The sequence below is a fragment of the Chenopodium album genome, chromosome 16 (genome assembly GCF_948465745.1).
Source record: "Chenopodium album chromosome 16, dcCheAlbu1.1, whole genome shotgun sequence".
Taxonomy (NCBI): domain Eukaryota; kingdom Viridiplantae; phylum Streptophyta; class Magnoliopsida; order Caryophyllales; family Amaranthaceae; genus Chenopodium; species Chenopodium album.
Window position 1 is genome coordinate 43,309,791 of NC_137849.1, and position 16,294 is coordinate 43,326,084.

The 16,294-nt window shown below is 35.6% G+C and overlaps 2 protein-coding genes across 2 annotated transcripts; one reads left to right on the forward strand and one right to left on the reverse strand.

Annotated features, from left to right (window-relative positions):
- Positions 1 to 389: 389 nt before the first annotated feature.
- LOC145584355 (cytochrome P450 71A9-like) lies at positions 390 to 5,955 on the forward strand. Its single transcript, XM_081641214.1, has 4 exons — positions 390 to 1,312; positions 2,329 to 3,292; positions 3,439 to 4,039; positions 5,894 to 5,955. Exons 1-4 carry the CDS (start codon positions 390 to 392, stop codon positions 5,953 to 5,955), a joined length of 2,550 nt encoding a protein of 849 aa, XP_081497340.1.
- Positions 5,956 to 8,772: 2,817 nt separating this feature from the next.
- Positions 8,773 to 16,242, reverse strand: LOC145586591 (uncharacterized). The gene is made up of 17 exons (XM_081643467.1): positions 16,074 to 16,242; positions 15,770 to 15,964; positions 15,035 to 15,096; positions 14,874 to 14,941; positions 14,371 to 14,492; positions 13,507 to 13,612; positions 13,333 to 13,384; positions 12,559 to 12,676; positions 12,442 to 12,472; positions 12,337 to 12,360; positions 12,034 to 12,158; positions 11,387 to 11,468; positions 10,822 to 10,944; positions 10,685 to 10,738; positions 10,523 to 10,592; positions 9,767 to 9,800; positions 8,773 to 9,659 (listed from the first exon to the last, which is right to left on the reverse strand). Exons 2-17 carry the CDS (start codon positions 15,957 to 15,959, stop codon positions 9,346 to 9,348), a joined length of 1,575 nt encoding a protein of 524 aa, XP_081499593.1. The 5' UTR covers positions 15,960 to 15,964; positions 16,074 to 16,242; the 3' UTR covers positions 8,773 to 9,345.
- Between the last annotated feature and the right edge of the window lie 52 nt (positions 16,243 to 16,294).

The window sequence follows — 16,294 nt, forward strand, 5'->3', positions numbered from 1 at the left end:
TTTGAGATAAGGATGGAAATCTATTCAATTTTTAAAAAAAAAAATCTTACATGTAATAGATTAATTATTAAAGAAAAGTTTTAAATAAAATCAAGAAAAGGGTCTTTCAAAAATAAATCAAGAAAAGGGTATTCTGTTTCTTTATAACAGACTCAAATAATGGCCACAACTAACTTATAACAAACCGACCTTAGAAGATTTTAATGTGTCTTGTATTACAACTAACTAATAATTTCACCTATAAATATCAATATTCCCTCAAATAAATCATTTTTCAGCCATTTCCCAAGTATTCTGTTTACTTTCATCAACCCAATTCATAAGAAATTCTCTGTTTTTCTCTACAAAACTAAGAAATCTTTCTCTGTTTCTTTCTTTCTTGACTAACAATGGCTTCGACTTCTCGATACGAAAGTGAATTCGAGGCAATCGTAAACAATCACAACGATTTGGAGAGGGATCCAACACGGCAGTTCATAAGGTTCAACAAAGTAATTGCAATCGGAGGCTTGAAGAAAGTATACCAAGGGTTAGACACATACAACGGCATCAAAATTGCTTGGACCAAAATCGAAGTCGGAGAAATCACTGAAGAAGAATCAAACAAGCGTTGTAAACAACCTGAAATGTTACAGTCATTAAACCATCAAAACATACTGAAATGTCACACTTTCTGGTATGATGGAAGACAATTCATTAACATTATTACTGAACTTTGTTCTTCTGGTAATCTGAGGGACTACATTCAGAAACATGATCTGTTTCACTGTGATTCTGCAATCAAGAATTGGTGTCGACAAATTTTAACCGCGTTACATTATCTTCACAACAACAACATCATACACCATGATGTTAGTATTACTAATATCCTCGTTAATGGGGACTCAGGCACGGTTAAGCTAGCAGATTTTGGTGCCGCGGAGTATAAAGAAGCCGAGTATGTCAACAGCCCGAGTGGTGGTACACCAGAGTACATAGCACCAGAGATTGTAAGGGGTAAAATGTATAATCAGTTGGTTGACATACATTCTTTTGGGATGACTGTGCTACAAATGGTGACTTATGACAAGATATACTGCGAATACGAGGGGATAAATTACTTACAAGATGTTATTGCAGCAGTTGAGGCCAGTTTTTTTCCTGTTGCACTGAGTAAAGTGGCTGATTATGATCCTCAGCTTTTGCAGTTCATTCAAAAGTGTGTTGCTCCTGCATCTCTGAGACCCGCCGCAATTGCACTCTTTAGAGAGCCGTATCTTGTAGCGACTGGTGAGCCTGATCGAAGCCAAGATAGGCCATCATCACCAGGCCGGTTCGGGTCCTTAAGGAGGCTGTCATTGACTCGCGAGAACAGACACTACACTCGATTCGATTCAATTTGATTCTTTATATAGTATGCAGTTAAGGCTTTTCTTTGATTTTCTATAGTGCAGATTATATCTTTATAGTACTTAGTATTTGATTAATAAAATGTATGATTAGTCAGTGTTAGATTGGTGTTGAGGTTCTAGTCATACATGGTGTGTGTAGGAGGGGTGGGGGTTTGATTCAGCCAATTCAGGTTTCTCGTTTGTTATTTGATTTAAGTGTTAGTTTGATTTGAATAAAAGAACATTATTGTTGAGTTAGTTAACTGTAATTGATTGTAGTATTATGCAATTTTTTAATTTTCGTTTTATAAATGTGTTTAAACAAGAATATTGCCCTTGATAGATTAGCACAATTCTTAATTGAACAGAGTAATGACGTTGTACAATGCCTAGGTAAGTTAGTCGAATTACAAATTAAACACGTCTTCCTTTTTTTTTAGACACTTGTATATAAAGACCTAATTTTTACTTGTTATTCGATATACTGTATTGGACATAATTCTCGATTTTTAATTAATACTCGGAATCTCATAACTATCACTTCACTTGAAAACTATTGTTCACTCTTTTGGAAGAGTTTTGTGGGGTTGAAATACTAGTAGATGGAAACAACATGAAGGGTAGCTACAAAATCACCAAAACTAAACCAATTTCATCCATTACTTTTACAATATATGCATGCTTCATTGCTTTGTGACATACTGGGTATAATTTTTTGGTGGAACTTCACATCACATTCAATTGATTCAACTGTTCAACTTCAATTCAATACTTCAACTTCAATTCAACAATCATCTACTTCCTATAGACAAGCAAACCTTAAATACGAAGTAGTTGTAATTCAAAATCAAATTAAAGTGTACAAAAGAGGTGACAAAATCTTGGTGGATTTCTAACTATCACCTTAGTTAGCCCTTTAAACTCCCACTAATTTATATGCAAAAAAAGGTGCTTAAAGTCCAGACCATGCATCAATCAATCAATTACAAATAAACATACAACCAACCTTCATGTTTCTACTAGCATTGTTTCTTGCAACCATTTCTCTTCTCTACTTTCTTGCAACAAAATCCTCAAAGAATGGAGGGCAATCGCGGTGGTTAGATCCTCGGCCTCCTGGCCCGAAAGGGCTCCCCTTCATTGGCAACCTCCACCAATTCGATCCCATAAAAACTCACTTATACTTCTTTAAACTTACCAAAATTTACGGCCCCCTAGTATACTTGAAACTAGGCTTTGTGCCAACAATTGTAATTTCTTCACCAAATTTGGCCAAAGAAGTGCTAAAAACACAAGATCATGTGTTTTGTAGTAGGCCAACTTTTGTTGGCCAACAAAAGTTGTCTTACAATGGTTTCGATTTGGCTTTTTCACCCTATAACGATTATTGGAGGGAAATGAGGAAAATTTGTGTCATAAATCTCTTCAGTTCCAAGAGAGTACAATCATTTTCTTCAATTCGAGAAGAGGAAGTTTGTCGAATGATGTGTATCACTTCTTCCCTCTCCTCGGAATCTAAGCTCGTGGATTTGAGTGAATTGCTAATGTCTCTGGCAAGCTCGATAATATGTAGGATTTGTTTTCACAAGGGCAATAAAGATAATGAAAGAGCAAATGAATTTTCGACGAGTAGATTCCAAGGCCTACTTCATGAGACTCAAGCCATGTTGACAGCCTTCTTCTTTTCGGATTATTTACCTTACATGGATTGGGTTGACAAGATAAATGGAGCTTCAAGCAAACTTGAGAAAGTATTTTGGGAGTTAGATGAGTTTTGTCAAGAAATTATAAGTACGCGTCTTGACTCACATAAGCAAAAATCAGAGCAACAACAGGATATTGTCGATGTATTACTTCAACTTCTCGAAGAACACAAGGTGCCGTTTGATCTTACATTGGATCATATCAAAGCATTACTTATGGTAATTGCCAATATCTTAAACTAGCTTCAATGCCTCCTACATACTTTGACATTTTATATTGCTAAATATTCTACAATTTTGGTCTGTCTGATATATAGCTAAAAGAAGATAATGCACAATACTGTTCTTCTTTACGCTCTCTGCAGAACATATTTGTTGCAGGAACGGATACAAATGCAGCCACGGTAGTTTGGACGATGACAGAGCTCATGAAGAACCCTCAAGTCATGAAGAAAGTGCAAGAAGAGGTCAGAAACCTGATTAAAGAGCAAGAATGTAGCGCGACTTTAATACAAGAAGAACAACTTCATCATCTCATTTATCTGAAGGCGGTTGTTAAAGAAACATTTAGACTGCACCCACCAAGTCCGCTCTTGGTTCCCAGGCAAACTATGCAAAAATGCACCTTAGGAGGATACCATATTGATCCCGGAACATTAGTTTTTGTCAATGCTTGGGCTATCGGAAGGGACCCTGAAAGCTGGGATAACCCGGAAAATTTTCTTCCTGAAAGATTTCTGGGAAGTCCTATTGATTACAAAGGACAAGATTTCAAGCTAATACCATTTGGAGGAGGGCGAAGAGGTTGCCCTGGTATGCTGCTAGGAGTTACTACAATTGAACTAGCACTTGCGAATTTGCTGTGTTTCTTTGATTGGGAATTGCCTGCTTCAATGAACAAGGAAGATATTGACATGGATACTTTACCTGGTATCACTGCTCATAAGAAAAATGCCTTGTGTCTTAGTGCTACAAATTTCATTGGCCTGCAACAGATGCAACATCAATAGCATTGAATTTTCGATATTTTGAAGATTGCATGAAGATGTATTACCATGTTTGTTACCGTAAAGATTGTGAGAAATCTTAGTTCACTCCCTAAATGATCTCTAAACATGATGTGACAACTAAATCTGAAATATGGAATAAAAATATCGCATGATGTAAAATACACCCTCTTAGATGCTTACAGTTCTCCGATTGATAGACGTGTAATTTGAAATCCTTAGAGCACCCACATTGGTGGACTAGCTCACCATTTTCTCTTTCTTACTTTTTTACTCCACATCATTTTCCACTATGATAGTTACCATTGTAAGTCACTCTTCTAGTTTTTTCTACAATGGTTAGTTACCCCACAATTCTCTCTCCTACTTTATCAATACCCCACCAATTATTATTATTTATATTTTAATTACAGTGATTTAATGTTAACAAATTCAATTCTTTTAATTATTAAAGTAGTCACTACTTAATTTGATAATACACTTAATGCTACAATAACAATTAATTAATGATCTTATATTTTAATTATTTTTTTAAAAAAACTATTAGATTAGTCTCGTTGAGCATGAGTAGTTTCAAAATTATTAAAATAACTACATATATTAAGGTGTTCTCATCAGATTATTTTCAATTTAGTTCAGTTCAGTTTAGTTTAGCTCTAATAAGTTCAGTTAAGTTCCGTTCAGCTCTAATAAGTTCAGTTCAGCTCAATTCAGTCAATGAGAACAGGTCCTAAATTATTATATAAATTAAAATAACAATCTTACAATCAAATTATTGGATTAATAATAATAAGAAAAAATGTAACAACGGAAATATCCTAAAAAATAAAAAGCTTTCTTCGACTACTAGTTACCATCATTCATTACCAAAGTGACGCCATATATGTTCAAGCAAGTCTTTCTTCAATGACATATGAATCTCTCTATTTCGTATATTGTTTCTATAACCCGCTAAACTTAGTTTGTCTAATCTTCCACGTCTCACTATGAATGGTTCGTTGTCAACTTGATTTGATGATTCACCAACATTTTGAGGTTGGTCAGCGATAAATTTAAATGCATCGTAATGCAAATAACTTTCTCGTTCATCTTCAACAATCATATTATGCATGATAATACATGCCATAAGAATTTTCCATAAGATTTCTGTTGACCAAGCGAGAGCTGGTTGGCGTATTATAGCAGATCGAGCTTGTAAGACTCTAAAGGCGCGTTCAACACCTTTGCGATAACTTTCTTGCTTTTGTGTAAATAATCTTTGTTTAGCTGTCTGTGGAAGCTTGATTTCTTGGATAAATGCTGCCCATTTTGGATATATACCATCTGTAAGATAGTATCTCATATGATATGTATTGTCGTTAACATTGAAACTAACCCGTGGGGCTCGACCTTCACAAATATCATTAAACATTGGTGACCGTTGAAGGACATTTATATTATTGAGGGAGCCTGGTATGCCAAAAAAAGCATGTCATATCCACAAGTCTTGTGACGCAACTGTTTCTAAAATGATGGTTGTTGTTTTACTTCTTCCTTGGTACATTCCTTTCCAAGCACGTAGGCAATTTTTCCACTCCCAAGTCCCAATGCATACAATCAATGCTCCCCAACGTACCAGGAAATCCACGAACATTACTTTCACAAAGAAGTCGTTCTACATCTGTGGGTGTTGCCCTCCTCAAATATTCTTGTCCAAAATTTGTGATAACCCCTTCGACAAAGTGTCCAAGACACTCTCTAGCTGTACTTGCTGCAATTTTGAGGTATTCGTCAACTGCATCAGTTGTCGAGCCATAAGCCAACATCCTCATAGCTGCAGTGCATTTTTGTAATGCAAATGCACCGAGTCTTCCGGTAGCGTCAGGCCTTTGTTGAAAGTATACATCACTTTCACTTAGTTTTGTAACAATGCGCTGGAAAACATGTTTACGCATGCAAAATCTGCGACGAAACATAGCGTCATTGTAAAGTGGTTGTGGACTAAAGTAGTCGTTGTATAACCTTGAGTTAGCATCTTCACGGTCTCTTGGTACATACTCCCTTTTTTCTTTACAACATGAGTGGATGGGACTTGAAAAGATGAGGTCACAAAAAGGACAACAGCGGAATTAATTGCTTCCTTAATCAATTCATCTTCTTTACGTCGCTGAGAAATTGATTCGTTCCACTCAACATAATCGTTCACCATATATTCAAAAACTCCTGAACTTGATGAACTAGAAGAATTTGAATCAAAGTCCATTTTTAAAAATAAAAAAATAAAAAAAAATGGAAAGTAGAAAGTATTGTTTACACTTAGGGGTTTTTTTTTTTTTTTTTTTGGTAACAAAAGGTATTTTTATTTGCGTATATTAACTACAAAGGTAAACCACTATATATAGAAATTCATAAGGTATATGGGCACACTGCTCAAGAAGATGAGATTTCTAATGAGATATTCAGATTTCATCCAATAGCAATTAAAGTTAATGCACACAACCCTAGACGATCAGATTTTAGATAAAGTATTAGATTTCTATCCAATTACAATTCATTGTGTGGACACACGGTAATCTAGTAGATAATATTATTGATATTGTTCTCAGATTGCCATCCAATTACAACATAATGTCTAACATCCCATTCCAGAAGATGAAAGAATTACAACTTAAAGGATATATAACAATAACTAAATAAAACACTCCTGAAATAAATAATAAAACCATTACAACATTAAAGGATATAACATAACATTACAAATTAATAAACTAAACATCACAACTTAAGACAAACTGCAAATTTAAGCTTAAATTTACTTAAAAGACGCTCAAACTAGCCTAAGAGATGGCTAAATTCTTCTTTTAGATCCTGAAGAAGTTTTTCATCATCTTCGGTGAGGTGTGATTTTGCAAGTAGAACACTGAATAATTTGAACCTCCTTTTCTCCTCTTTTCTCTGTCTCTTCATGATATCTCGCTCCTTTGATAATCCAACATTTGTTTTGCTACATCTGCTCGCTTCTCATCAACATTTAAGTATTGCTCTTTCATCATATTCATCTCTGATAGGGCTTGGGTGAACGAATCTAAACTATTAATTCCAGAACTAGCAACTGATTTACCTTTTCTTTTAGCCATTTTCACCCCATTGGGTCGTCCATGCCTTCCGTCATCCATAGGAGTATCTGGTTCTGATCTTTTGGAGCTATAACTTTCACTGGTTTCCGGCACTTGCTTGTTTGTTGGCCTCCATTTTTCACAATTACGCAGCTCTTCCCATACACTGAGTAAAGTGAATCGTGCTCCATTTTGTGCTGCTCTATGCATTTCTTGAGCATCAGTCATGACATTGTGGTTGTTGGTACCACTCCCATTTGTACGTTGTGCTTCTGCGTAGCAACCGACCCATATGTTTAATTCTTTGTTAATTCTACCCATCGGCCTTTCATAGCTTTCAAAGTCCTACGTTTATGATAGAAGGCTTTTCTACCCTAGCTAGCTCATACAAATCATATATACCTTTCCACATATCCCTCAAAGTCTGATCTATCGCCTTTTCTGGATCATAGTGCACAATGAATCTAAGCGGATACAAGTGCATCATCTTCTTGTGCTCCCCATTTACTACTGGAAGCGTTGTTGCTCTCTTTTGGATCTACCACGTCAACCTCTTCATCGTCATTGTCATCATCAGTAGCATTGATTTCAGGGGGGAGTTTTGTTACTACTTCCATCACCCCCAGGAGTTGCTAGATTATTATCTAGTTGGTTACCAAAATGTTGAGACATTGGAAACGTTGCACAAGATAAATAATTTTGGGGAAATTGTTGCACAAATTGTTGTTGAAATTGGTTTGGAAATTGTTGTGGGAACTGGTTAGACAATGGTTGATTTGGAGGTATTATTGGCCGATTAGGAATGTTATAATATAACATTTTTTGAACATTTTGATTAGAAAGGGTATTTGGGTCAAATTGAAAATTAGCTTGAAAAATTGGAGAATTGGAATTCATTTGGTAATTTGGATTGTTTGGGGAGAAAAATTATTTCCTTGATTTGGATTATTAGGATCCATAAGTAGGGTTAATATTTTTTGGATTTAGACAGTATGAAAATTGAATGTTGTGGGTTAATAGAGAAAAGGTAAAAATTTACTTGTGGAAAATTATGCCAATATTGGACTCTATTTATAGATAAAATTATGACAATCTCAACGGCAATTTTTTTTTTTTTTTTTTTTTGAAAAGCAATGTAGATTTTTTTTTTATTACCGTTATAAGATATTTCACACTTTTAAAACTATACAAATTATTGGCAAATGTTCATGCAAATACCTAACGGCTACATAATTCAAATGGTATCAATTGTCCGTTGTAGTCTACTGACGCAACATAAAAAATCAGGAACTTTCATGCAAAACCGACATCGTTTCCCACAATTTAAAGGCAAAAAAAAAATTAAAATAATAAATTTTATGCACACGGTTCAAGGTGTCAGTTACCTTGAAGAGAGAAGTGCCCCATAAAGTGAGTTACTCACAAGTCACCATTTACAATGGTGAGTTACCCCAAACTATGAGAGAGAGTGGTGTGGGGAGGTTAGTGAGTTACCCATTGTGGGTGCTCTTAGCCTGAGGTCATAAGATGGTTGTATACTTGTTTCATCACTTGGCAATAAAAGTGAGCTAATATTTATCATCAACAAACAGAGCAATAAAAGAGATCAAATTTCCTTTTAAATTATAAAAGTACAAACCAAATTCTCACAGGCATCATTTCCCGTGACATAATGTTAGCACTAAGCAATTAAACTCTCACTAAGTAAGAACCTAGCCTTCCTCTTCCTCACTTTTCCTTCTTGTTTTGAATGGGAAAAATGAATAGTCAACAGGTCCAAAGGCCTAAGTAGTACACCTCTACACATTTAGACAATAGCAGAAACTCATCGAGCTAAAACCCCTAAACGATTTACCAGATCATTAGAGAAGTATATCAATTTTTTCGAAGACCCTTATCAAAGGCATATCTTCATGGGAATTGGTTAACCCTGGGAAGAGTGTAGGTTCAACCCCTACTATGCTTGATGTCAACCCATTTGCACAAATCAATGTCGTTCGTTCTCAATAATCCGTCATCTCTTAAACAGTTTCTACCTACTTTTATGCTTCTTCCACATGGGAAACTAAGAAAAGAGCAGGATAAGGCTGTGCTAATTTCTTTCTGGTTTCCATTTGTTAATTTCCGCTCGTTTATGCGGGAAATTAAGATTCAACACCTCACTTCAACTTCACTTACGAGCCTTCCCTCTTGACCCTTTAGGGCGACCACGGCCTCTGCCGCTGCTTTTAGTCTCAACTGGACTTTTCGTGCTAGGCCTACCACGGCCTCTACCCCCAGCTTTCCCACCCCGTTGCCTCCTATCCACGTGTCCATTTTCCATTTCTTCTTCACTTTCATCATCACTGCCATTGTCACTATCTTGGTCTTCCTCCTCTTCAGACTCAGACAAGTCCTTTGACTTCTTTCTCTTCTTGGAATTGTCAGCAGGGTTTTTCTTGGTAGTTTTCTTGGCAGAGGTCACAGGTGTTTCGACCTCAGCAACTACATAATTCAATCCGCATTGTAGATCAGATATATGCCAATTACTTGCATAAAACACCAGCACATGACAAAGGACAAAGTAAATGAGGAGATTTGTTACTACATACCTTCTCCAGATGCTTTTCCATCATGAACATCAAGCTGTCACAAAACAAAGATGTTAAAACTAGCACCAATGCTTACAGTCAACAAAATCAGCGTAATATAAAAAAAAAATTAAAAATTAAAAAAATAAAATAATAAGGCAAACCCATTAACGTAGAACACAAGGAAGTGAAGGAATCTTGTGGAAATAAAAAAATAAAAAAATTAAAGTTGTGCTTGATTTAGAGAAACAACATACTTCGTATTTGAGAAATCGGATTTCCACTGTTTACTTTGTAATGAGTGAAAAAAAAATTCTTAAGTTGAAAATAGTTATCCGAACAGTGAAAAAATAATCTCCATTTTTCAAAATTGCATCTACAATTTTTTCTTATCCCACACCTTTCCCCTCCTCTCCTCCCTTCCAATTCTCAAGAAAACCAAAAACTGAGATGTAACATATTTCCATTGTAATATGTTTTCCATTGAAAAAAGTTTTTCTTTGTGACAAATGCAGCATATGTCATATGGGCATCAGAAGTCAGATGGACTATAAAAGATAGAAAGTGCAACTATTCATAAAAGAAAAGGACAAGAGGCAATGAGGCAAACAACTACCCATCATATTCCATTGTTTTCCTTTTCTTTGCTTGATATTTAGCTAGCTTGATCTTTGGAAAACATAACAAGCCAAATGGTAATGGTAAAATATTGATACATGCCTCGTATTACATGAAAAGAGAGGGGTGGGGGGAACATTATGGACAACAAGAATATACCTGTTCAAGACGATCAAGAACATCTGTTCGATCAACCACCACCATGGCATGTGCGAATCCACATGCAACACTATAAACACAATAAATTGGCGTTAAAATTGCTCAAAGTCCATTGCAAGATAAATACAAGTATACAACTGATAAGTTGCATATATCTTCAACCTGATAACATGCATGCCCTCAAGGATTTCCACCTTCTTGGGATTAGCTGAAGATCTAGTAAAAAGAGTTAACAGATCAGCAACCTATTTGCAAAAAGAAATTATAACTCTAATCCACAAGAGAGAAACGAGGTGTACTTCTGCCCGTTGGGTCCATAACCCAATTCTCCATTTTGTGCATGACCCCAACTAATACATGACGAATCGGCACCAACATAATGGAACATTTGACCAGAATTCATACATCGCATATTCCAGCCACTGCATATATCATATGAAAATAAAAAGATGATATACCAATACTTTATTTTAAAAATACTCCGTAATAAATAATAAATGTCAACTTTTAAACTATTACAAGAGGCAAAGAATACACAGCCTATACCGACAATAATTACCAATAAAAAAAACCCAATAAAAGAACTAAATGACGTAAAAAGTGCCCTAAGTCAGCACGGCATAACTAAAAAAAATGGAGGAATTGAGGAAGTAGACATTAAATCACGTCCACCACACAAAAGAACAGAACTTGGAAGCTTGGCTGATTAGAATTGAACACTATCAATTGTAAAAGGCTAACTATCTAAATAAGCAGCTTATCTTCAGCAATTAGACAATAAAGAAAACAATTTTCATTTTATTCCCAAATCATAAAAAATGAGACAGTAAAGCAAATACTAGAAAAAAAAAATGGACAGACTACCTTAGATCCATAACTGGCTTTGGATACATCCAATCATCACCTGTATTCTTCATTTTTCCCCACATGTATAATTGACCACCAGCTAAAAAAAAGGATGAATCCATAAATAATTCAACATACAGAGAGTTAAACTAATCAAATGAAAACTCGGCGATCAACAAACCAAATCAATACAAGAAGAAAAAGAAAAACAATCCACCTTAAGAGAAACCAAATCAATAATTCATGAAGGTCATGATGCCTTAGAATCCCAAAAGGGCAAAAATTCCGCAAAATCAAAACTGAAGGTCAGGTCAAAACCTTAACGCAATTACCATTGGGTATATTTCACCTAGTAATTGCATTCCGCTAGTAGTTTAAACAAAGGGGGGAGAGAGAGAGAGAGGTCAAATGCATGAAAAACAAGAGCTTAGTCTCCAGGATGTTTAAGAAACCTCATACTCAAAACTACAAGCAATCATCGCATAATTAATGATACTAGGTGTCTTCCTCTCACCAAGTCACCATGATATGAGAATGGAAACACCCATTTTGAGCTAATTTACAGCACAAACAATAAGGCCTATAAAAGGGAGAAACACCATACACACACAAGAGACCAAAGAAATCAGTAATTAACTCAGCTGAAGGGTGAATCAGAGCCATACCAGCAGTACATGCCGAACTGACACCACCAGCCGAAACTATTGCATCAGAAGGTAGAACATTATGCCTCGTAAACACATCTAAACGTCGTGGAGACCACTCATCCTTCTGTTCCCGGTGTCCCAATCTATTAAAGATAACAATTTCTTCAACATACAAGCAAATTACCTATAAAGAACTAAATACTCGAGACCTTAAAACCAGAAAACACGCCAAAAAAAGATTTCATGATTCATTGTTATGTGGCTATGTTCATAAGAAAAACTAAATAAATAAAATAAAGGAGATCAAAATAGCATACAGACCTTCCATAACCACCATAGCCCCAGCTGCAAAAATGACACAAGCCATTAGAATCCACAACACACATAATTGAACAGCATTAAACAGCTGCAAAAAAAGATACTCACGTGTATACATAGCCATTGGAATCCACAGCCACTGCATCACAGAAGAAACTTTAAGTAAAAACACCGTACAGCCAAAGCAGAGCAAGGACTAATTGTAGAAAACAAATTAAAAGTCACCAGAATGATTCGTTCCACATGCAACTTTAACAATTGTTTCTCCAGAGAAGGAAGCTATTGCTTTTGGCCGCGGTTGAGCTTCATAAGCAAGTCTTACAGAACTATCCTTTGTATTGTACTGAAAGGATAAGTCACAAACATATTAAATTCTGAGAGGCAACACACTTCCATGAGCACAGAACACTATATATATTTGCACTACAAAGAATCAGCACTAGTTATTGAAGTCATTGCAAATACAGGATTTCACATCTAACATACAATTCATACTATAAGTATTTAACTAGCCATCAGTGTTCAAAAGGTCAAGCCTTGTTAAAATTTTATGTGATACAGAGGAAGAAATACCATGACGATATTCAATAGCAATAACCCATTACTTTCACACCATCCACTCGACCCTAATATCCAACACTGAATCAAGAATTTCAATGCTTTCCAGCAATTTTACTTGATAAAATGTAGTGTCCAGCTTTGTAATGTCACACATCTACAAATTTAACACAAAATAAACAGAAGTTTGTGATGGTCTCTTTCTATATCCAAGTAAACACATGCTCCTTCTACCTAAAATATCAGCATAACCTAGTAAAGCCACACAAGTTGTGAAAGTGTGAACCTTAAATATGTACAGGATGGAACAGGCCAAAATCCCTCAAATTCAGTAAGTTGAACAATGATTCCATCAATGAGTTGACCATAAAAATATATTCATTTCAAAGCCTTAAAATCCAAAAGTATTAAATGAATAGAAGCTTCAAAGAAAAATCACACCTCATTGTCAGTTCCATGACCAAGTTGACCATATTGGGGAAGACCAGCCGTTCTAAGGAAAAACAATATAAAAATAAATCAGAGACTTGCTTAAAGAAAAGCATGGAAATAAGCCATTACCGGAACCTTCCAAATTCAGAAAACTAAAATATTAGCACAAATCACAAACCATACAGTATAGTAGCTCCTTCAGTAGAAGATAACCATGCAGTGAATTCCCCGCCACAAGCAACTGCCTTGACTTCAGATACTTGACAGCGTATAGGAGAAGACTCTATTTCTAAAAAGGAGAAAAATACATATAAGAAGAGCAGCTGCATAGAACATCAAATTGCAGGATCCAGATTTCAAAGTCTCCATGCAGATTTTAAACTTTTAGATGATAATAACAAAAAGTGCTCCTTGCAATTGGCAAAAGTAGCATATGATATTTTAAGACACCTAAACAAAAAAGATCTCCGACCCATGTTACAGATTAAAAAAATCAACTAAAATTATACAAGAGAACTCCTCCACATCATCCTCATACATTGTTCCTACAAGCCTTGAACATTTAAGTTTGGCAGCTTTCAATTTTCCTGGGAAGATTGATGAAGGCCCAAAGTCAACAATCCTCTTCCTTTGAAACCTTAACGAATGTGACAGATCAGCAGCAAGGTGGAAGAATACTGTGAGTGCAAAGTAGGGAAGCTGACTTGGAGATGAGGCAATTAGAGACCGAGGGCACTTAAACCATGTTGGACAAAGTTTAAAGAACCAAGAAAGACCAGCCTCTAGGTAGCTCAATGACCTAATCAGCATAAAACTAACTGAATAGGTGCCACAATCAATTCCTTATCGCCAATTCAATCATGCTCCTATATTTCTAATTATACATAGAAAATAAGCCCTTCATATCAATTTCACAATTTAATGAAAGTGATGGGAAAAAATTGATTGTATATTTTCACACTTCAGCAAAGAACAATGCTTCAAGCAACATAAATTATATATATAAATCCTACACGTGTTCTTGGATCAAAGAAGAATTAGTCCTACCATTTCGAAGTGAACCAGTTCCCAGCTGTCCATGCTTGTTCCAACCAAAGGCAAAGGACTGTCCATCATCGGTCATGACTACTGTATGTGACCGCCCGGCATCTGCTTTCACTATTCTATGCCTGAGAGAAAATAATAAGTAATCTTCAGAATAAATGTGGGACACAGTCCGATGGTAGAAAGACATGACCACTATATATAAGCGAGAAAGAGATAGAGAGAGGGTGGAAGAAAACAAAATTTAAAAATCTCATTGGGACAAAAGGTCATATTAAAAGAAAATATCTCAAAAGTTTTATTAAACTTAATATGGATGGATAGCAAAAATCTTATATGAACACACTAGAAGACACAGCTCCTATTTGTAAGAATCAGAGATGATTAATTAGAAAGATTAAAACTTTTTTAGAAGATAAACAAAGAGAATGATAGTAATAAGGATCACCAAAAAAAGCAACAATGATCTAGGTACCAACAACTAATTAATCACATCAAAAACATACTTTGAGAGCTCAGATATAACTGTGGGCCTATCCCGTTGCAGAGTATCACCATGTCCCAACTGTCCCCTCTGTAATTACAATAACACTTTTAAGATTAACACCTCAACCTACAAAAACTATGCAGATAAAGACCTAAGACCTTCAAGTTAACAAATACATACCTCATTTCTCCCCCATGTATAGCACCGACCATCGACATCCAATGCCACGCAATGACATGAAACTACATGAACATCAATTCAACATGATAGAAATTCTTTATTATAAACTCATCAAGTAATGTAATAATAAAGACAAGTACTTCAACTCAACATTTCTAATGATCATACATTATATCACAGACCCACAAGCAAAAACGCATCAGCACGAGAGCATAACCAACAATTCTAAAGACTATAGCATACAGTTAGCTAATTCTAGTTCATACAAACCCACTAGCATAAATCCATAACATATTTAAAGATCAATGGCTACGAAACTCACCAGCTTCATGGCATAAATCACACGTGATTACATAAATCATTCATAACCAACATTTCCAATGATCATAAACATCATAAATCACTAACTACAAGGCATAAATCACAAACCCCATAACCAAAATTACATAGAAACAACCAACAATACTTAAAGATCAATGGCTTCGAAACTCACCAACTTCGTGGCATAAATCACACATGATTACATAAATCATTCATAACCAACATTTCCAATGATCATAAACATCATAATTCACTAACTACAAGGCATAAATCACAAACCCCATAACCAAAATTTAATAAACAACCAACAATACTAATAATCCCAGCACAAAATTAACAACTTTAACAAAAATCTACCTCCCCTGAATAAAGCAAATTCTCTTTAAATGGCTGAATTAACTAAAGGAAACTCACCACAACCGGAGGCGACGAAGCGAATGTCGATACCGACAAGGGGTCGAAGCCGAGTAGGCGAATACAAATTACCTTCAATCCCAGTTTTTTTCCTACCAACAGTATCCCAATTAGTAGAACCACAAAACAGCAACTCTCCTCCTTTCACCTTCTCCTCCTCACATTTCTTCTCAACTTCCACTTCCGCCATTTTCACTGAAATCAAAAACAAACCCACATAAACAAAGGGGTCAAATTTACAAGAAATTAGCAAAAACCCATAAAGCAAAATGTTCAAAAAACAACGGATCTAACGGCTACTAACCGTTGAGGGAGAAAGCAGTGAAGGGGTAAGAGCAAAAATGGCGGGAAAAGGGGGAATTTTGAAGAAATCGGCGATTAGGGTTTGTAAAAGCCCTAGATCAGAGGAAGAAGAAGAAGAAGAAGAAGAGGAAGTGGGTATTGTGAAGTTTGGTGAGATAAAATACAAAGAAAAATTTGGGAAAAACAAAAATTGGGGAAAGTGTAAATATTAAAGAAAAAGCG